This window comes from Egretta garzetta, unplaced genomic scaffold (assembly GCF_000687185.1).
Source record: "Egretta garzetta isolate BGI_Z169 unplaced genomic scaffold, ASM68718v1 scaffold97, whole genome shotgun sequence".
In the NCBI taxonomy this organism is placed as follows: domain Eukaryota; kingdom Metazoa; phylum Chordata; class Aves; order Pelecaniformes; family Ardeidae; genus Egretta; species Egretta garzetta.
The window spans coordinates 911,389-934,019 of record NW_009260135.1 but is presented as its reverse complement, the minus strand read 5'-3'; the positions used below and the strand labels follow the sequence as shown (position 1 = coordinate 934,019).

The 22,631-nt window shown below is 41.4% G+C and overlaps 1 protein-coding gene across 2 annotated transcripts in view; it reads left to right on the top strand.

Annotated features, from left to right (window-relative positions):
• The window catches only part of TENM2 (teneurin transmembrane protein 2), a 538,424-nt gene that overhangs the window by 345,288 nt on the left and 170,505 nt on the right, over positions 1 to 22,631 (top strand). For both annotated transcript variants that reach the window (XM_009641606.2, XM_035897048.1), the window contains 2 exons: positions 8,675 to 8,909; positions 21,693 to 21,931. In XM_009641606.2, the coding sequence (XP_009639901.1) occupies positions 8,675 to 8,909; positions 21,693 to 21,931 (474 nt within the window). The remainder of the gene's footprint in view (positions 1 to 8,674; positions 8,910 to 21,692; positions 21,932 to 22,631) is intronic.

Here is a 22,631-nt window from a genome sequence, read left to right as displayed (position 1 = left end):
ACCTGTTCTACATGTTGGGAAGCAGATGGTCCAGGCAGTAAATAACTGGCTTCCCAGGAGCTGTGCGATTGAATCGTCCCAGGAAACTCCTCCAGGAACCTTGTATTTACTGGTCTATGTCAGTAAGTCTTCATGTTAATGATTCTTTTATATCAGTGTTTATTTCCACCACTTGATTATCAGGTGGCTCAGCCTAAAGGAAAAACTGTATTTAGTTATTCTTTTTATGCTGTCTTTGGGGTGAAGGGGTAGTATTGTAAATATTTCTGAAAAAAATGCTCTGACCCTGAAAACCCATGGAAGAGCATTGGAGTAAGATAAGAATGTTGGGTTTTTTTCTTTCAAACAAGAAAATGAGTGTATTTTTGTGGATACTTATGTTGAACTGAAAAAATTCTAGATTGGTGTGCAGTATGCGTTACGTTGAATCATCCCAAGGCAGTAGTATAAGATGGAATCAGGAAAAAATTCAGCAGCTGACGGAAGTTAGTGCTGTTGGGAAGTGATGATAATAGTGCCTGAGAAACAGAGAAATTGCTTGATGCCGAAAGCCATGTTCAATATATTCAGTTTCATGAATAGTTCAGCTGCCAAACTTCTCAGTGGTGAGACTTGACATTCCAGACTCTTAGAACAACAGAATTCCAAACCGTTACCCTGCTGATGGACCTTTCCTTCTTAAAGGATTTGCGATACCTGGAAGGCTGTTTTGTTAAAAAGCTCACCTAGGCATTGCTGAGATTTCCGCCTCCTATTACATCTTCTCTCTGGCGCAGTTACTGTCAGTAATTTATTTTGAGAGATGCTTTCTTGTATAAATTTTTTATGAGGTCAGGTTTAGCAAAAAAAAAAAAAAAGATTATTTTGGACCTTGTGCATTACACATGTGCTGTGACATTTCTGAAATAATCTAGATCATGTATTGCATTAAAACACCTGTGACTAGCATTTCTTTTGCCCCCTTGGAAAGCAGCTTGGTGTGCTGGCTGACGGGGTTATGTGAAATCCAAAGGACTGCTGTAGCTTCAGGGGTGGCTTTCTGTTGCACCTGACTCCGGGCTCACAGTGCATTGGGAATTACTGTACAGTTACTCTTGTGTCACTATGAACATTTTCAGGATCCCCCTTGGACCATCCAGGGAAACAGCAGTTTTCAAGCTGTACTCTGATCCAGCAAATGTCACCAGGCTTACAATGCCAGCCTAAATATTTCTGTTCAGAAGTTTTTGTCGGCTGTCCAGAAAAATGTAGGTCTTCACTCCTCTGTGGTGTGATTCTCGGTGTATCAGACTGTGTAAGCTTTGGAGAGGGTTTGTTTAAGTCTCTAGATAGGGTTCAACTTTTTCCCATTCTAAAGAACCAAGTCTATAGAGCAACATTTAGCACTCTGCACTAAAATGTTCCATGGTAGCGATGATGGTAATGATGAACTTTATTGCTTAGAAATACAGATGTATGCTTTTCTTTTTAGTTCTTCTTACATCAGTGCTTTCTTCAGACAAAAGTCATATATCTAAGCTAAAGAAGGTAAATACACCCTTAGTCTCTCTGAAATGTGTTTTATATCTATTTCATTATTGGGAAACTAAATGAAAAGGCTGAGTGGAAAAGATGGAAAATGCATGAATTGTTTCTTAATTGGAAAGATGACTCTTCTTAAAACTCTGACTCATTGTTGTAATATGTAAAACTGGAAATAGTGTGCCTATCTTTATACGTATAGACACGCACATATATGCATATATAAAAGTATCACAGGACACGGAGTCCACACAAAGCAGCATTATTAAGGCGATGTGTTTTGCCACTGACATGCCATTCTTTTACACAGCCGGTGCACCGCATGCAGTGTGATGATGAATATTGAAGTGATGTATTTCAGCAAATATAATTAGTAGATGGTATCTCAGATAATACTGTTTTGTAGGGCAGTGGGTTTTAACCTTTTTGTAGGTGACCCTCACTTGAGATTATTGATTATATGACTGTAAACCCTCAGGTTAGACTCCTGGTGAAGGGTCCTACTCTTCTGCCTTTGCTTGCATGAGTATGCACACTGCTTTTTTCCCAACCAGCCAACCCATCCGGTACAAAGACCAAACCTGCCATTTCTTTGGCTCCAGCATTGATGAGAACAAGCGAATATTCCTGCTTCAAGGCTGATGCACTTGGACGTCTGCACAGAGGGTCTCAGCACCTCTGGTTTTTGGAGCATGATGCAGTAGCAGTTGCGTTCTGTGTACACAGCAACAGCTCGGCTCTGGCAGAGTTAATTTGGTTGCGGCTGCTTCTGCCTCCCGTGCGATGAACTCGTGCCCCACAGGCGCAGAGCATTTGACTGGCTCATGCTGCAGCAGTATCTGATTGCCTCGGAAGTGGTAAGGCAATTTACCTGCAGCACTCCTGCCAAGGGTGTGGATAAAGATGCTCAGAGATAACAAGTGATTTGGCCACGATCACTCAAGGGTTGCCTCAGTCAGAGTAGGATATAGAAACTCTGATGAAGTATCCTGGTTTAGCCCCAGCCGGCAACTCGGCCCCACACAGTTGCTCACTCACTGCCCCCCCGCTGGGGTGGGGGAGAGAATCGGAAGGGTAAAAGTGAGAAAACACATGGGATGAGATAAAGACAGTTTAATAGGGAAAGCAAAAGCCACCATTCCCAGGACAGCAGGGCTCCACCACGCATAACGGTGACTTGGGAAGACAAACGCCATCACCCCAAACATCCCCCCCCGCCTTTTCTTCTTCTTCCCCCAGCTTTCTGTGCTGAGCATGATGCCATAGGTGTGGGGTACCCCTGGGGTCAGTTGGGGTCAGCTGTCCCAACTGTCTGCCCCCCAGCTCCTTGTGCCCCCCCAGCCCCTCGCTGGTGGGGTGGGGTGAGGGGCAGAAAAGGCCTTGGCTCTGTGTGAGCCCTGCTCAGCAGGAACGAAACCATCCCTGGGTTATCAGCACTGTTTCCAGCACAAATCGAAAACACAGCCCCATACCAGCTGCTGGTAAGAAAATTAACTCTACCTGAGCCAAACCCAGCACACAAAGTCGTAGACTTTATCCATTAAACCACCTTTCCCCTTTTCTGTGATTATCTGGATATTATTGTGGGTAAGCAATGAGGTATTTTTTGTTTGTTTTTTTGTAGTTTCTTTTTTGCCACAGCAACATGTAATTTTCTATTCTAATACTGTGCTGAGATGGCTGCAGCGCACTGGCAGAGACTGATAAGTGACTTACAATTTTGTACCACACATTTACTGGATTTTCAGTTTGAAATGTACAGTCTGGGCTGACAGCCAGTCATTCAACCTATTCTTGCCTCAAACACTATAAAACATGCGGACAAAAGAAGGAACACCTGGCAAATGTTTGGGGTTTACAACAACACGAGAGAGTGTTAATGATATCCGTGGTTATGGGGGAGATAACTTGCTTCTTTACAGCAGACGTTGAAAACATTTTCAGAACGTTTAGATTCCATTTAACTATGGCCTTGCACAAAATAATTCAGAGAATTAAAGCAAACGAACAGAACTGAAGCAGACATAGCATAAAGCAGAGTCAGTATTGCTTGGGAAGGAACCCTGGTCCCACCCGCCAAACTCAAATGAAGGCTGAATCCCGGGGGGAAGGCTGGCCATGGAGGCGGCAGCTCCTTGTGATCCTGCGTTATGTTGCTGGGTGTTCCGATGCTTGCTTTTCTGCCTGACTCTGAGTAATGTGATCTGCCTTGGAAGATGGATTTAGCTTGGAAGGTGGCCCTGTGGTTCTGTGAAAAATCTGTTACTCATTGTGATAGCAGATGATGTGGTTTCCTTGAGAAAACACTGTGGTAGAGTTATTTGAATAAAGAACTGGGAATACTGAAGGCTGGGTTTCTAATGCTGGCTAACAAGAATTTTCTGTGGCTTTACCAAATTCATTTTTTCTTTCAGTGCATCAGCTTCGTTATCTTTTTGCGTTCAATATTTGTATTGTTTAGACGTGTAAGGAAATAGCTGCATCATTGTTCATTTCAGAAAAATAATACGTGTTTGGGTTTTTTCTTTTAGTTCTTTTGTGAAAAGGATTGATGAGGAGGTGTTTATGTCTCTCTTCAGCGTTTAATCATGGCACAGAGGCTAATTCAGCACAACTAAGATACAATCTCCGTTACTTTTTTGAGGTAGTATTGACAAAGAGCTGGGATGCAGGGAAGCGATTGCTTTGCTTGGATTAGGGATGCTGCTGATTCTGCTTTGAATTTAATCTCTGAGGTGGGAGATTAACTTGTTCTTCTCAGATTGTTGTGTTGCGTGGATTTAGTGCACGTGTTAAATGAGCGTACCAAAGCCTTGGAAGAACTTTGAAAAATAATTTGACCACTTTAAAGCAGATCTGAAGTTTCACTTCATATTCTAGGCAGTGTTTGAACTGCAAAGATAGCTGAGCAGTGGTGTTTGGCAGCGGGCGCTCAGGAGCACGCAGCCCTGGCTGTCATACCTGCAACGCTGGGACATCATAGAATCCTTTAGGTTGGAAAAGACCTTTAAGATCATCGAGTCTAACCGTTAACCTAGCACTGTCATATCCACCCCATGGCTTCTCCCGATCCCTGAGGCTGCCAGGCTCGTGCCAGAATAAGGCTGCTGCGATGCAGCGGCACAGGCTCCCGGGGGCTCTGCGGGGGGATCCACCACCCAGCGCTTCCATGGCACCCCTGCTTTCACCCGGCGTCGTGCCCAGCGGGGCAGCAGCCGTGGGGCCATCCTTTGGGCTGCAGATCTGATACGCTCATGCACCCAAAAGAAGGGAAGACAATAGTGACAGGATCATGCTCAGGGTCAGTTTTTTGGTTGTTTTTAAGGAGACAAGTGCTATTTTGCTGAATTTTACCTCTGTGCTCGCCTGATCTGTTTAATTGTTTTACTGGATAAAAGAATGAACAGAGCAAAACATCTTTTTTTTTTTCTTTTTTAGCATTTTGGTTCTGATTAAACCCAAATAAGTCATTTGGATAGCTTATGATTACTTCAAAGATATGTAGATCAGACTTGATATTCTCAGATTAGTTAATTAGAACACAGTTTATCCTCACTCAGCTTCTAATTTGCACATTGGAAATGAGCATTGCTGATATTCTTGACCGCAGTAAGATCTCTTGAAGAATCACCTGTTGATTATATGGTTATCAGGCCCTGATTTTTCAGAAGTGCTCAGCACAATCAATGTGTACTAAAATTCATTAGAATTAGGTATGTTTGTCTATTTGTGAATTTAAATTAGAAATTAAAAAATAAAAAAGCCAAAATGGGAGGGTACCAGTATTTCAGATTTCCGTTCTCTGATTTTCATTGTGGTTTTAAGACACTTCTCCTTATACCCTAAATGTCTGAGATTCTTTAGGGTATTCTGGTGAAACCCCTAATTCATGTAATAATTGAGAAATGGCATAATTTCCTCAGTATTTTTCCCCAAACCAATATTGGCAACTGCTCTATCAAAAATAAAACCTCCTTCCTAACGTAAAAAGCCAGATATACTCCATCAAGACACTTGCTGTGTTTGAGCTACCAGTCGGCCAGAGGCGGCAGAGCTACGTCGTGCCAGTCCTGCAGGCTGCTGATCTTTTAGTACGGGACGAGTGATTTACTTTTCCGCACTCCTGAGCTCAGCAGATTTGCAGGTACTGCTGTTGAAGTTTTAATTTAGGCAAAGATGCTCATAAAGTGGTGCTCAGATGTTCAGATGTGAATCCAGTTTTATATCCCTGGCAAGTTCAGTGGTGCTCAGCTTCTGCTTTTCATTCATTTAAACAGGTTTATGAAGAAGCAGCATATTAAGCTTTTATCTCTCCTATCTGCAGATGAGTGTGTGTGCATGCTCCCTAGTTAGTACTTTTTTTATATATAAGCTTTTATATGTTTTGCTGTAAACTACATAATATCTATATAACGTTGATATTGGTATTTGGTTTCTTATTCTATATTAAGTGCTATATTCATCTTACACCAGATTTTTGCAGTTTTACAGCTGCAGTAGATGCTCAGTTACTTCTCCACAGCTTATTTTGTGCAGTACGTTTTATTTACTGTGTGCAAGCTGAGTTTTTAGGCAGACTAAATTAATTCGTGGTAACTTGAATTCAGTTCTTGCTTTCTTAATCTTAGAGAAATTCTGTTCGTTCTTACTGATGTGCAGTTGGCTCACTTTTAAGAACAGCCTCTATGATTTTGTGGTTTCGAGATTCAGGGTCTTTATAGAGCTGGCACTGCTGTGTCTCTCAGAGCAAAACTTTTTTGTTTATGTGGGTATGACTTTTCCATATTTATCCTCCAAGAGGAAAAGCTGCATCCAAAGCAAGTTGAGAAAATATAAAGCACACAAAACTTCTGAAGTAATTTTTAATGCAAGGGCACACGTTTGTATTTTATCACTCATAAATATCCACTTCCTGAAATCCAAACATGCTTTGTTTAAAGCCAGGACACAGACTAGGAGAGTAATTCCACTTAAGCTTCTGTGCGCATGGATATTGTCCAAACACATTTTCTTCCTGCTGTGTTTTACTCCACATGCTGTTCGGGAATGGCACAGGACCTAGTGCGGATTAGACATTTATGGTTTAGGAGGTCCAAATGCAGTTTGTCGACACAAAGGTTGCTGGGCTAAACAGTCTCTTTCAAGCTTAGGTAAGACGTAGCCAAGGCAAGGATGGTGAAGAGAGCAGCACATATGATGGTCCTAAAATTTAGGATGTGCTCATGAAAGGTGTCTTTGTCTTTAAAGCAGTTGACGCTACCATAGGGTGAGCGTTCAGGCAACAGGCGTTCAAAAAAGATAAAGAAACTTCAGCATGTGAAGGATGCAGAATTTGTTATCATTCCCTTCTTGAAGTTTCTTGTCCCAGGACAACTTCTACCTGTCCCGGTAAACCTGTCTGTCTCTTCTTCATCAGCCTGTGCTTCCCTGTGCCCGCAGAAACGCTTAAGAAAATTAATGATCTCTCTCCAAAAAGCTCTCTTCTCTTTCTGTTCCCTGGTTGCATTGCTGTTAGGAGCAGGCATTTTCATTGCTTTTCCCTGGGGCGGGCAGCCAGCAGAGCGGTGCCAGGGAGGAGCTGGTCCCGGGGTGCTCAGGACCCAGCAGGACATGGTCGCTGCTGCGACTCGGGGTGCCGGGCCAGCTCGCCCCTCCGATGGCCAGTGTTTGAGCTGCCATATCGGTGCATTTCCCTGTACAAAAGAAAGGAGATAGTTACTTCTCCTCTCTTGGATGGCTTAACGTGAGTCTAAAATAGCCCCCTGCTTATGAACCGTGTTTTGATAAGAACTTTAGGACTCGGAGCCTGAAATGATGCACTGATTTCAGTTCCTGGCTGCGTGGCCTGATTCTCAGTTGGGATCAGCCGCCCTTGAATGGTTTGTTGGTTTGGGGGGGTTGTTTTGTTCTGTTTTGGTTTTTTTAAATATTGGTCTTAATTAACTTACAGTTAATTAATCAGTTCAGCAGTTTTTCTATACTTCATTGTTTCATATAAAAATAGATCGGTCTGGCTGAAAATGGTTTTCCCTTGTGATGTTTTCTTTTATTGTTTGATTCATTAAATACAGAATGTGCTTCAGTTTCTAAAAACAAACATACATCATTGCAATTATAATTTCGCTAGTACTATTTTTTCATATTATTGTTCACTAGAAAACTACAACTTGATATAATGACTAAAGCATGAGGTTCATAATACCCTTATAGGGTTTGTTTTCTTTAATCTCTTTCACTATTTTTATTAGAATTATTGCAACATATGGAATTACACTTAAACCTATTCACCATTCTGCATTTATGTTTAGAAAAGTGACTATGCTAGAATGACACCTGCTTATTCTATTTTCTTCTCATGTGCTTTTTATTTTAATCCACTTGCCTTATTTGATTAGAAAAAATTCTTTTCAGTATCAATGCTAACATGTCAGTACTCAAAGAATGAGAAAAGCGTATATCCTTCCTTATCTCTAAAAACCATCGTCTGTCATTTTTCAGTGGAGGCTGAAAGAGTAGCATAATTTTCAGATCTTGGTGTCTGTTTGTGGCATTGCTAAATAGAAAAATAGAAGCCAAATCCTGATCACATGGAAGAACATGAAAGATATCATCATTGCATTGTTGCTCTCTTTTCATATTTGGAGTTTAATCTTCTCTGACTGGTACAAATACTGTTCGTTTGAAGCTAATTGGTAAAATAACAGTGAATGAAAGCAGATTGAGATCTCTGATTAAGTTTTATAGGATCCTGAAGACCGTATTCTCAAAAGCTGGTTTTAATCCATTAAGGTTCATCTCCTTAAAGTCCCTGATAGAAACAGGGAGGAAAAAGTTCTTCTGGGTGGATGTACAGAATGGTCAAGCTAGACTGCTCCCCAGAGGAGCCTTTCTCCAGGGAGAATCCATAAAGGAGTATTTTTAAATTTAATTGTAGTCTTTGTGAACACCCCAACTGCGCAACCTTGAAATGCTGTTCCATATCTCTGATCTCTAATAACCAGTAATTTAATGCCTACAGGTCCGAAAGGCACACAGGCTTAGCTTACTGATTGCGGGGTTTGGCTTTTTTTTCCAGGCAGTGGTCTCCTGAAAATGCCAAGGAGAATAGTACCATCAACATGCATTTGTGATGTATTTTTCTTTTTTATTTTAGGCCCTTCAAATCATCACAGCCAGTCAACGCTGAGGCCGCCTCTCCCTCCTCCTCACAACCATTCGCTGTCCCATCATCATTCTTCTGCCAACTCCCTCAACAGGAACTCGCTCACAAATCGCCGGAACCAGATCCATGCGCCTGCTCCGGCGCCCAATGACCTGGCCACCACCCCCGAGTCCGTGCAGCTCCAGGACAGCTGGGTGCTCAACAGCAACGTCCCGCTCGAGACCAGGTGGGTCGCGTGGACGGGCACCCCTGGGTGATGCCACTGCAGGGCTCTCTGAAGTGCACAGAGAAAACCGTTTGGCTCGTTAGGGGATGGGGCTTAGGTCACTTTGTGTCAGCGATGGTTTTGGCTGACACAGCATTGGGCATTACTGATATTAGAATGCCTACAAGCCCCTGATGTGCTTTGCGTTGCAAGGTGGACAGGTGGACATCTCTCTGTCCCATTTTAAAGCCTTTTAGTGATTTGGACCATCCCTGCATACACAGCTCATGGTATTAGCACAGCATATTTTACTCACAGGCTCAGGGACAACTTACTTACAATTCATATTGACTATGTTGCTGAAAAATTATACATTTTGCCTTTCCTGAAGTAACAAACAGAGGCTCATTTGAAATTATGCATTTTGGGAGACCTTGAGAAACAATCCCAGATTCAAGACTGACAGCACTATAATTTTAATTTATATTTCATCCAGCATGCAAGCTCATTTTAATCTCTTCTGTACGTGTTAACAGCTTGATGCCCGTGGGGCAAACAGTTGCATATAAATGAAAAGGTGCAGCACTTAGGCCTGCCAGATAAATAAATAAATAAATGCCTGACATGCTGCAGTTCTAAATATTCTGTTTTGTTGTCATTTGGGGTATGGAATGTCAAACATATTTAACTTGTGCTTTAAATAGCGGAGCTGGCAGAGCTGATCTCCCAGCATTTAAAATTAGCCATTGTGGTGCTGAGAAAAGCGATCGGAGTAGTGGAGTGCTCTTGCTTGCCCGGAGAGCTGCAAACCCCGCACCCAGGTAGGGAGCTGCTGTACCCCTGACTCGTGCCACGGTTTTAGCTGCTTGGTGGCCGCAGCTTCTGAGCCGTTATGCGTGAATTGCAGCCTTCTGGGAACTGAATGCCACTCTGCTGGATCATGCCCAGAGTAGCTAGGTCTGGTGTAGTTACACCGCCACGCAGTCTAGCCCGGTCCCTCCCAGAGCCTGATTAAAGACTGCCTTCTGGTCTGGAGCTCTGGGAGGTGTTGGTGTAGCTGCATTGAAGCTTACAACACCCAGGCTGTTGTTCCCGGCAGTTAATCAGTGGTTGTAGCACCGTGGGGAACAAATGAGACTGAAAGGAGCGGGGGGCCTGTGCCCAGCCAGTGCTCCTGCGCCCAGTTTTGGAATGGTGACAAGGGGCTTCGTTCACATTGCCCTACTTTGCTAAAATGGTAACGTGGGAGCCATGAAGAAGCAGGGGGCTGAAAAGCAAAACCAAGTTATCTGAATCCTGAAATGTCCAAAAAGCAGAAGGGAAGGGAATTTTCCCTGAACGTCTGGAGCTAGCAAAATAAAAAAATTAAGAGTGGAGCTCTGCTCTTAACTGCTGCTTCTGTGAGAGTATCCGCTGCTATTTAGAACTTAATTTTGGCATCCTGGATTTGGTATTAGACTAAGAGTGACAAGATAAAAGTGTTGGTCCTATTCAGCCTGGGCTAGTTGTTGCTGTGGGGTTCGTTGCCCACAGGATTACAACATACTTTTAATTCTAACGTAGAGTAACTCCCTGCAGCTCCTTGTCTGTTTTCATATGAAATTGTTCTTGGGTACAACAGTAGCTGAAATATGTCATTTCTGATGGGTTAAGAATGTCCCAATGTACCAAATGCTTTACAGGGAAGGAATTCCTTGGGATATTCACAAAATGATTCTTTCGGTTAATACTGGCATCCCTGAGAAACAGGACTGGGCATTCGCCTGGCTGTTTTTCTTTCCTGTTTTCCTATTCCCTGTATGTGGAGACTATCAATTCTAACCTTAGTTCTTCTCCTTTTCTATTTTTTTTAATCACAAAACCTCAGGGAACACAGATGTAGTCATGCTGATGACAAACGGTTACTTTGTGAGTACTGTTATTTTTGGAGGTTGCAAGGTACCCAGCAGTTAATTGGAGCTTTTCCATGGATAGGTTTGTCATAGGCAAGCATTAAGATATTAGAAAACATCCTGACAGGATTGCCGTGTTCTAAGACTATTCCAGAGTTGCTTCAGGATCAATTTTTCTTCTTTTGTGAAATTACACACCTGGCAGGACTTGATGACAAGTTTCATCACAAGAATATTAACTCAGAAGATGATGATTTTTTTTCTTATCTGGTTTGCAGTGAGTTTTGCTGAAATTGATGCCCGCAGAATCATTGGAGACTTTCAGAATTAGCCTGTAATTCTCTCACTTTAAAACTGGTGTTTCATCTAAATTCATACCGGTAGCCACAAAAAAGAATGACACCTTTTTGCTAACTTTTTAGTTCAGCCTTTACTTTATAGCTTTGCCTTGTTGTGAAACATGGATTCCTCTTGTACTGCCTCTTCACAGGGCACTACTCTCTAATTTTTTTTCTTGTTGTCAGTTTATTAATCCAGTAGCGGAGCGCTCAGGAGGCAAAGCCGGTGCTGACAGCACCTGCTTTATCAGGGAAGAGTTTCACAACTTTTAGTTTTCACCTTTCCGTTACCTTCAGTAGCTTCTGCTCTCAAATGAAATTAATGTGCAAGTGGTCACATTACTGACTATGAAACAAAAAGCGGTACCTGAGCTGTCTGGGGGGAATGCTTTATGTCAGCACCACAGAACTCAGATGACAATTTAGATTCCAGATGTCTCTTTATCTAACAGTACCGAGCATCGAAATAATTGAATAACACAACGTGTGGCTGCATGTTGGGTTTTTTTTTTTTTTCTGGTAAGAATGTTTTTCCCTTCCCTTCTTTCCTTTGCTGTCTTAGGCAGTTGGGGCTAAATTCAGACTGTTTGGAGACAGCACATTTTCCAAATGCATCCTTTCTCCGCCTCTTGTTTCAGTATTGTTGGGGGGGTAATCACATTTGGTTTATTTTCTTTGTGATGTCAAGTAAGCTTTTACTGCTTGCACATGTTCTCAGGTACCCTCTTCAGGCATCTGTACCCCAAGTCTCCACGCACCCTTTGTGGTTCTGTATTTTTTACATAATTATGCTTAGCTGTATTGCAGTAGCTTGTTGCTTTTCATGGAGTTACAAGACTGCAAAATGCTTATGCGGAGTTGCTAATTAGGCTTTTTTAGAATTGTAGCACTGTAGAATGGTTCAGGTTGGAAGGGGCCTTTAAAGATATCTAGTCCAACCACCCTGCTATGGACAGGGACACTTTTCACTAGATCACGTTGCTCAAGCCCCGACCAACCTGACCTTGAACACTTCCAATAGTGTGTGCTTGATTTTAGTGTGCTTGTTTCTGGTCCAAGGCAAACAAACATGGCCTGGATCTTCCCTGGTCTGCTGCTGCTTAATGGCTGCAACAGGCCCCCAGGCTGGCTACGTAATCGTTCTGTTTTCTTTGAAATAAGGGTCCATAATGGAAGGGTTGAAATATCTTTAAGTAAGGATGCAGTAATGCATCGCCGTAGCATTTTTATGGTGCTGGTTTTATGGTTCATTTCTGCAGTACTTAGCTGCTTTACCTTTAGGCTCGGAGCTGCTGTTTAATGCTCTTTAACTTTTATTGTCCTCTTGCAGTCTGTTTCAAACCATCTCCTCCTCCTCCTTTCCAAAGTGCTGGTTTCTACGTTTGCCAGTTAAGAGGTGTTCCTTTATTGCTTCTTTAATCATTGCTTTCGAAGAGGATGAATGATGAAAATACTACCTTTGAACATCCCGGTGTGGGTCTCATTACTTCCAGACAGCTAGAGAGGCAGCGCTCTGCTTTAAAGCTTGAAACGCTTTGAGGGCACGGGGAGAAAAGCGTGGCTTTGCAAGGAAGGTTTGCATCGCTCTCTGCACCGTACGAGTCCTCCCTGGTACGGGAACCTCACACAGGGCCGTCTGCAGGCACCGGGCAAAACCCGAATGACTCATCAGTGAGGATAACAGAAGGGCTTTCATGGATGGATGTTTGACTGAGATTGCCTAACGTACTAATGCCTGTTCTGCTACTTTATATTGATATTAATCTAGATGGTATTACATTAATCCAGAGGAAAAAAAATAAAATTAAATAGAAATTAGTCTTATTCTTTAGTCTCATAATTAGTCTCATACTTTGAAATATTTTCAGTTCAAATCTTTTAGTTGAAAAGATAATTTTAGATGTATGTCATGATTTCTTTGAGCTTGCTCACAAGGATCTGCTGCTAGGATTCAATCAAACATGTAACATCGTCATGTTTCTCCTGTATTTCAGGAGAAAGGATGATGGTCACTCTTCTGGTGATTTAAAAATCTGTTTCCTTAGAAGATCTTGTGGGATCTAGTGTAAGAGCAGTGGTCCAAATATGGGGTCATTTAAGCAAAGTTCAATTTAAACATTGAGCAGTCTGAAAATTAGCCTTAAAAAAACCACCCCATGTTGCTCTTCAAAATATCTGCCTGCTCCTGGGGTTCAAGCTATATTTCTTCCTTTGACAGTCTGACGAGGAGAGAGAGCTAGGACAGAAAGGGGAGATTATTGGATGGAGTAGCAACGTGAGCTGTAGCCCACTCTGTCCCAATGCGGTGTGTGAACTCCAAATCATGGGGCATCATAGCAGGGAAACCCCTGAGCTCAGCGTTTCTGTAGCTGCAGCCTTCCAGGCAGGGAAGGAACGAATGTGGTACACAGTGGCCGTGCATGGGCTAGCGCAGTCGTGGAAAAAAAAGCCAGGAATAGAGTCTGTAAGAGTGGGATTTAGTGGTGAGAGGTTGGTTTGGTTTTTTTTTTTTAAGAAAGAAATGAAACACCTGAACTGTTGTAAATACTGTGTTCAGATGCTGTACTGTATTAGGGCTTCAAGATGAGCTGCAGAACTTCTGAACTGAATATGTAAACTTGAAGTTTCTGAATGTGTAGAAGTTCCAACTTACAGCCGCTCTTCACAATTGTCTGCCTATTTTGAATAATGTCTCAATATTTTGATATCTTTATACATGATGCAAAATGTTCTGGAACAGAGTAGTGAAACGAAATTTCCTTTCCTTTTGTTGATGCAAATTTCTAGGATATATTCAGCATAACAAACAACTACTTGGAACAGTGAAATAACTCCTCACACTGATTTTGCTTTGTCTTATGCGGCTTTCTCTTACCACTTAAACTATAAGGCTACAGGCAGACATGCTACAGCGGTTTAGTCCTCTGAGTTTGAGGGCTGGGGCAAGAACTGAGTCCTTCATTTTATTGTTCCTGCACTTGAAGGTTTCAGGAAGATTGTGTGGACTTCCCACGTCAATGGGATCTGCACAGGTAGATTCTGGACCTATCTACAAATCAGAAGCATTTTAAAGAGTTGAGTAAAGCAGTCAGGTGCATCCCCAAGGACTTCACACACATTTGGGCCATGTACTTGGAGGAATTCCAAAAACGCTGCAGAAAGGTCACTTTTAGCAGGCTACCGTAGTATCGTTTTCATAACAAATGTAGAGCAGAGAAGAAAGGGTGAAGGAAAAAGCTACAAAAACACGATATGTAATGATGGTTTGGAAAACCAATTTAGATGTACTCCCACTCACATACACATAAGCTCAAAGAAGTTTTTCAAGATTGCAGATAATTGCATGTTTTCACGATCTTGTTGGTTTGTATTTTTAAGTTTTGGGTTGTGCAGAGTGAACAGGCAGCGTGAGTGACTACAGGAGGAAGCAGGTATGCTTAGGGTGTTACTTTTTATTTTTAAAAAAATTGAATCTCAAATGATGTGATTTAGGTTTCTATTTTTTAAGTTTACATGTAGACCGATAACAAAATTATTTGAGTTTATTAATCTATTCTATTATTCTATTCTATTATTTATAGTTATTATTTATAGGCTTGAAATAGCATTGTTGCTAGTACTTTTTCTTTTTTTCTTGTTAAGGGAGTAGTTGAATTAAGAGGTAGTGAGGAGCTTACATGTATGCCTTCAAAAATAGAAATGTTTTGAAATTACGTTCATTAATTGATGTAGACAGCTAGAAATGAACGGACCTATTGAAATGCAAAATACTGTTGTTGTTATCATCATTACCGGAATAACAAAGGTAGATGTTATTGGATTTCATTATGTTGACTGCACTATGCAACATACTGCCTAGAACTTCACAGCAGAAAAGACACAAGTTTTTCCACTTGAGAAGAGAAGGGTCCTATAATTGGGGTTGATTGAGAGCTGCCTGAATCTTCCACATCTGCATTATTGATCCCGCTCCCATAAGTACGTATGCAGAGTAACTGGTCTTCTGTGTTTACGTCTGTAGCTATTCCTGTTAGTTTTTACTAGCTGTTAACTAGGAGTTTAATTCCTGGAGGATAAACAATAGTGCGAGAAGGGTATGCACCAATTTGAAGGGTAAAGCATTATTTACTGGCTAGCTCACACAAAAGCGAACCAGGATTTAAGCTGGCAGGCTGAGTGGGCGCGCTCACCGCCTGTTGCGGGGCACCCAGAATCTTTTTTGGCCACAGAGGCACCAGTCAGGAAGGTAGGAGCTGGCTCCTGTAGCTCCCTGGGGTCACTGAGACACTATGTGCCACCAACTCCATCACACCAGCCATTCCACCGAGTGCAGCCTTGCCAGCCTTCCTGGCTTTTCCTCTTCCAGATCGTATGCCTTTCCATGTTGGTGTTCTCCCTCTTAAATTGTTGAGCTACTAATGATCCCCATCACAGCAATCCTTCCTCTCTCTGTATTTTTCACTTGATCTTTCTACAGACTCTCTGAGCTCTTTGTCGCAACTCGGCAGCTTTCGGAGCAGCCCGAGCCAAGGCTGTGCCGCTGGGGGGTCCCGGAGCCTGGAATGCAGGCAGCAAGAGCCCCAGGGCCCTCGCAGGGGGCAGCTTACAGCGGGGGTTAGAGAGAGAGAGAGAAGCTCGCAGGAGCTTATCCGGCAGTACCTCAATTAACATCTTCCCGAGCAAATGCAGGTTGCCCTGTAAAAAGGTATCTGGTACAGAGCTAATGCTGCAGCCGTGGTGCTATGCAGATGCTTTGCCTTTTTTTACCTACTCTGTTTCTGTTTTCAGTTGCAGCTCTGTGAACATTGCCTGTTTGGTTTTTTTCCTTAATAATATGACAGATCAGGGTGCCCAAAGGCTGGCACCTGCCTTTTTGTAGGACATCCTACCTGCCTGTCAGGCAGCTTTCAGCTACTGCGCCGTTGTGTGTCCACCTGCGTCTTTGTTAAGAGTGGGGAGATGTCAGCGACAAGCTAGGCTGGTGCTTAAGGCAACGTCGTGACACTCTGCTTAATGCTGCCTTTTTTAGAAGACTTTGCCTGGGGGTGTGAAGATCCCAGCCTTTAAGGAATCATGAACCTTTCGAGAGCTGGGCAGCCGGTATCAGAGCTGTGCTGGAAGCTGGGTGGCTGCGGTGAGGTTCGGAGTTACGTGCCAGTGGATGGAAGTGTCCGTTGGTATTGATGCATTCATTCTGAATTGTTATTCCCGTGCCTAATAGAGTGTCCTTGGTTCCTGCCCCATATGCGCTTAGTTACAAATTGATTATCCGCAGCGGGCGGAAAAACACTGAACTCGCGTATTGTGGTGGGGGCTGTCCCCTGTTTGCAGCAGGCATTTGGGTGCGAGGGTGCCCGTAGGCACGCTTGTGTAAAACGGCCGGTTCAATTGTGTGTTTTGAGTAGCTTTCCACTGAAAAATGTATCTTCTCAAGTGTGGTCTGTAGATCTGACATGGTTGAGATGATTTCGTGTAACTGTACAATTTAAACACATATAGATAACATTTTACACCGTTATTGCTAACTTTCGTGCATTTGGGGAACACCTAAGTCCCTGTATTCTAGTCTCTAGAAAGGGTAGAAACTTGTGTGCAAGTGTACCACCCCAGCTGGGTAAGCCGGGCTGGAAATGCCCTGTTCCTCTGCAAGAACCTGAGAGTAAGCCCATGCTATTCGATCTCATTTGGGGGAAAAAAATGAGACCCAGGTAGCCACAGCTTGCACCACTCTAACACTCGGAGCTCATTTTGGCATAGAAGGCATAAGAACAGCTTGGAGTTGTCTTTGATTTTGGTTTGGTTTTGTATGGAAGTTAGAAAACTGCCATAAAGCTTCACTGTCCGAATTTGGCAGCCACTTTGAGGCTTCCACTGACATAAAATGACTCATGACAAATTTTTTAGAGGACTTAGAGCGTAGAAAATATTTTTTTTTCCCCAGTGAAAGCCAACATGTTGCATTCTGTATTTCGTTAGTTTTTTCTGCTAAGAATAAATATCCAATAAAATTATAGACAGATGTGATTTTACCACAGCTTGAAGATATTTTTTAAGTCCTAGAACCACTAAGTTGAGCTGTTACTATTCTGTTGGTATGTATCTTTTCTATTTATTAATTACTGTTAAGAAACTATGAAAAAAATATGAAAAAAAGACAATTTAAACATTATAGCTCTCTGTATTTCTTTTTTTTCATACAGAATAAGCTGAGGATAGTATGAGGAGGGGAAAAAAAGCAATTTATGTTAGAAAGTATCTTGTTCTTCCTTCCTAATACAGTTTTTCATCACAAAAACCAATTTTTTTTTTTTACTCAACTGATTCTTGCAGTGTGCTGCCGTTGTTTCTCTCAAAGAATATGGAAGTTAATACAATCTCTGTCAGACCGCTATTCCCTGAACACCAGAGGTCCTTTTGACCTGTGGGAAAATAAATGCTATAGAGAGCTCTGAATTAATGAAGATTTTTCCATTTACCATTACTCCACAGAACTGTGGACAAACGTCCCCTTGCAAGCTCAGCTTTCATAGATGTCACCTTTCTCCTGGCGTCAGTGATGAGGTCCCCGCCTGTGGTCCAGCGCATCAGCAGCGCGCGTGCTTACAGCAAAGCAGGGTGCGCCTCAGAGCCCAGAAAGCTGCGGGGCAGTAGAGGAGAGCACTGGGCGAGCTACAGGGTTGACTTATTTCCTTGAGCAGCATGCAAGCTCCTTCCATAGCTTTCATGGACACTTAAATTACTGAATCATTGTTTACTGACAATCATATTTTGTAGTTTTCCAGTATAGAAATTGGGGAGACTGGGCTGACACTTTGCAAATTTATTCCCCTGTTTTCAAAATAGAAATTTAGCCACAATCTAAATCAAATTATTAATGCTAATTGCGAGGTAGAAAATGTGTTTTTCTTAATAGTGTTTGATATGCGAACAGGTAAGACAGAATATACAGTTTTTTAAATTCTAATATGGAATATATTTGAAATTAAGTGTATGGGTACAAATAAGATCATTTCTTTTCATGAGCAGTCGTTGTACGTTACCCCCCAGTCTTACCGCTGTGAGACTGTAATTAATGTTGATAAATGCTCGTGTTCTCCCCATGCAGCTTGGGCCCACAGACAATTGGTTGTACCAGAGCATGTCAAATCCCACATAAAAATATAGCTATAGATCATTGGGTTTAGGGATAGAGTTGAGACAAGTCAATTTATTTCCATTAGGAGCTGAATCTAGACTTAAAACTCTGGGGGTCCGAGTGCTTTGTCCGTTACCTTCTCAGCCTTTCTGCTGTGCTTCACTATAAATTAAGGTATTGCTGCTAATCTGGTCTCCAACTTCCGAATGCAGTGCTAGTTTTCCAAAATGTCTTGGTGGATTTTTAACATATCTTCAGTTAAATGTCTTTTTAAAACTTTTGAAGGCAGAATTTCTGTACTTTAAGGTGGCGTGCTTGGTCAGGAGTCCTCACATGGAGACAGGAAACATTCGGCTTTCAAAATACATGGGTGGGACTCACAGGGACAAAATTCAGAGTTTATCCAATGATTTTTTTTTTTTTCTTTTTTGCTTTGAGAACAACACCATTCCATGTATCCATTTCAATCTCCTTTTTTGCTTATATCAAGTTCTGATAAGTTTTAAGAATATAATAGAGATCATGTTTGCATAGATAAGTATTTTGAGTTTCTTTATGTATTTTATGTATCACAAAGTGGATCACAGTGGAACTATTTTTTTCTTCTACTTTTTCTTCTTCTCCCATGAAACAGTGATTGGCATGTTCTATTAAAACATATCTAGATATTCATTAATTCAATTTTAATGGGAGCAGAGTTTCATTATATATCTGAGTTTACTTTAACAATGCTTTATATTAAAATTTCTGTCGGTACTGTAGCTGCCTTCTCAGCTAAAGAGGACATAAAATTCCTGGGTTTAAAAACCTTGACGTTTTGGATGAAGACAGTGCCAAGGACTGCAGTTTCCAGTTTGATTCCATGAGAGCTGCTTTTGGGCAGGAAAAAGGAAAGAACTGTAAGTTGTTGTAGACCCTTAGGTCCAAACCTGAAAGGGCTGCTCGTGCCATGAGGATTTAGGAGAAGGGGGGGTCCTGGGCGGAGGCAGATGCAGGGTTAGTCTGAATGAGCGAGAGGAGCCTTCCAGCCTGCCTTTGTCTCACCAAATCTCTCATCCTTCTGTCCTTCCTTCTTTCCTTCCTCATGCTTCGTGTCACTTCAATCCCTAGTTCCTATCGCAGAAGTGGTATTGTGTTCCCAACACGGGAGAGCAAGGAGAAGGGACTAAAGCTGTTTCTGCTAACAAGTGTTAATCAGGTTTGAACCGGACAAAAGGCATAGAGATGTCAATAGATCTGGTGTAACACAACCAGCCTGATAACATCATTTTCCCTGCAGTTATTTTAATTGAATCGTTGTAAAGTAAAGAAACATTTAAAACGAAGTATTCATGAAATCAGACTTTCATTATTCCTTGCTTTCTTGTAACTGGAAGGTGTGGGGTTTTATTTAAAAGACTGGGTAATTTTGAGGGGGAAACCCTTTTAGCATTTGCCTTTACTGTGTTTTCTCATAGATCACGTACAATGTGCAGAAAAGAAGCAATTCTAATGGCTAATGAGCCTCACCGATAAGGAAAAAAGTAGGGCAACATTATTTGAAAAAAATGACAGAATGTTTCTATTAAGTAACTGGTTAGAATATTCCCTTATTCTATTTCTTTCCTTGTTTTACATACACTGTGTTTATTTAAAAAAAAAAAAAAAAAAAAAAAAAAAAGCCAAAAAAAACCCCCAGACAATTAATCTGCTTGAGATACTCAGGCTGCGAAAGCCACTTCTGATTGTGGTCTTGTGCATCTGAAGTTTTTTCTGGGATGTCTCCAAAGCACAAAGAAGAAGTTATGACAGTGAATACCACCACTATCTTAGGTGGTTGAAATATTTTCTGAAACAAACTAAATTTTGATCACCGTTGTAAGGGATGTACGAGGTTATTTGGGCATTAAAAAAAAAAAAAAAAAAAAGACAACAAAGGCAGTGTCAAACTAAGTGACAGTTTCAGAGACTGTCTCCAAACGTTTAATCATGAAACTGGGAAACCTAGCCAGCCTGCCTTTTCCTGTCTTTTAGCTGTATGTAAATGCTATGCAATTTATTATGCTCTGGGTTTTAGTTCAAAACAAATGCTTTAATACTCTTTAAAGTCACTTTGGTTATTCTGTAGAAGTATTCAGTAAACTCTATGCTTGGAAGCATGCGCATGTGTGGTCATGGGTTGGAAACCGTACTTGGGAAACACACTTCAGTTTCAAACTTCCAAACCGCTGTTGTAATAAACAGTGACTGAAACTGGTTTTAAATGTCTAACAGGCGATTTGATAGTGACGTACTGGATTCCAATATGAACAGAAGTGTTAAACATTTTTACGTTTGAAGTAAGACTTGGGTTATTTAGGCTATGGGTTTGACTTTGGAGATAGTGAGTACCTGCATTCACATTGATTCCAAGAAGCACTTGTTTTTCCAGAGCTGTGAAGGGGTGGGGTATGGAATGGATCTTCAAAGCTCCTTTGTCTCAAAACACATGGCCTTCTTGAAGACCGCTGCCTTTAGTCTGTGCTTCTCTTTTTATCGTTTACTGGGAACTTGCTTGTAGTCAGTTCTTCCTGACTGTGAGATGTTAATAGAGAAGCCCAGTCTTCTAGTTTGTTTTCTCCATTTCCTCTATCTGGAATGTGTTGGCAGCATTTTCTGAGATTTTGTTGGGTAGTATATTTTGTCCCTTGTTTTCTTCTTAACAAATGCATGGGAAATTGAAGTCCTCTTTTTTTTCCTGCTGAGTCATGTGCTTTTGGTGATTATCTTAGATGTTCAAACCAAACCTGTGTACCATTAAAAAAAATAATGGTTCATTCTAATTTGGGCAGGATCTTTTCTTACAGGACTATGGTTTATGTTCTTAATGTTTTTTGCTGGCAGCTTTTGCCAAGAGTGTTAATGAGACTCATAATTTTTTTGTCTTAGATTATTTGTTAGGTGGTGGATTCCACAGGGAAATCATGTAAACCTTGTGAACTCAGAAAGGATGTTTTCTCGTAAAGTTAAGCATTCTGTTATACTGATAAATGTTACAGGTACTTTGCAGTGGAATTAGTTGCTTTGTTCTAATCAAACACGGACCAAAAGGAATTGGTGGTGACGTCGCTTCTGAATCTGAGCTTTGTGACTGGACTGCTTGCACTTCTTACGGGTGCGACCCCAAGTGGGAAACTCCATCGGTCACACCAGTGTTTTAGCTAGTATCTGCTCAAGTTGCATCTAATTACAGAAAGGATTAAGCAGATATCCTGGCACTGTGATTTGGTGACAGTTGTTAAGCTCTGGTAGCAAAAAGACTATGAGAATTTTCATCTCCTCATTTCTTCATACAAAATCCTTTTTCTTTTTAGTTGAATTTAGCACACTGTGGCAGCTGGAATAGAATAGGAATACGACATAGCCTTTCTTAACCACAGGATTTGCCTTTTTCAACTGTGTTCCATTTTATGTTTTTCAGGCATTTCTTGTTTAAGACATCTTCTGGAACTACTCCGCTGTTCAGTAGTTCTTCCCCTGGTTACCCGCTGACCTCAGGAACAGTTTATACTCCACCTCCCAGACTGTTACCCAGAAATACATTCTCCAGGAATGCATTCAAGCTGAAAAAACCCTCAAAGTATTGTAGCTGGAAATGTGCTGCTTTATCTGCAATTGCTGCTGCAGTCCTGCTTGCCATCCTGCTAGCATATTTCATAGGTAAGGCTGCGTTTTCTCTATCAAATCACATGGCTATGTCAGCAAATGAAAATTCAGCAGATAAAAGGATGGTCAATCTGTTCCACAAATTTGTGTTCTTAATGAGCAATGAAAATTATTATTCCTTATACTGATTAATGAGCAGAAATAAAATGTTCAAGTCCTGTTCGCTGTCATAAGAGTAGTGGAAGCAAGAAATTGATTTGGGCTTCTCAATATGCAGCATTAACTTTAGGTGCTGGTTATGCATCTCTCATAGATGGTCCAAAGAGAGGGTGATATAATGATTTTTTGATCTACTACCGTGTGTTTAAAAAATATTTGGAAAAAATTGTGATAGGTGATGAATCCATGTAAGTAAGAGAAGCCACTGGCATTTGAATTCAAATATTACCATCACATGCTGCCTTTAGATAAAAAACACAAAATCATTTTGATTAATAAATCTCAGTCTGTATCTGTCTGTGTGCCTAAATTCCTGGTGGTGTTAGATCTAAATAGTTAGATAGTTCCTTTTTGTGTGCTGTTATTTTCTGTATTCCACACATCCCTAGTATTTTCTAAGCAAAAATATAGAAAGGATGTTGTACTTATTTCCTGTGATTAATATATTAATACTAACCACACCATGCCCTAATTCTTTCTGTGGTCTTTCGAGATTGTTTTAACATGCTTCTGTTATTTTGTCTGTCTGAATTTA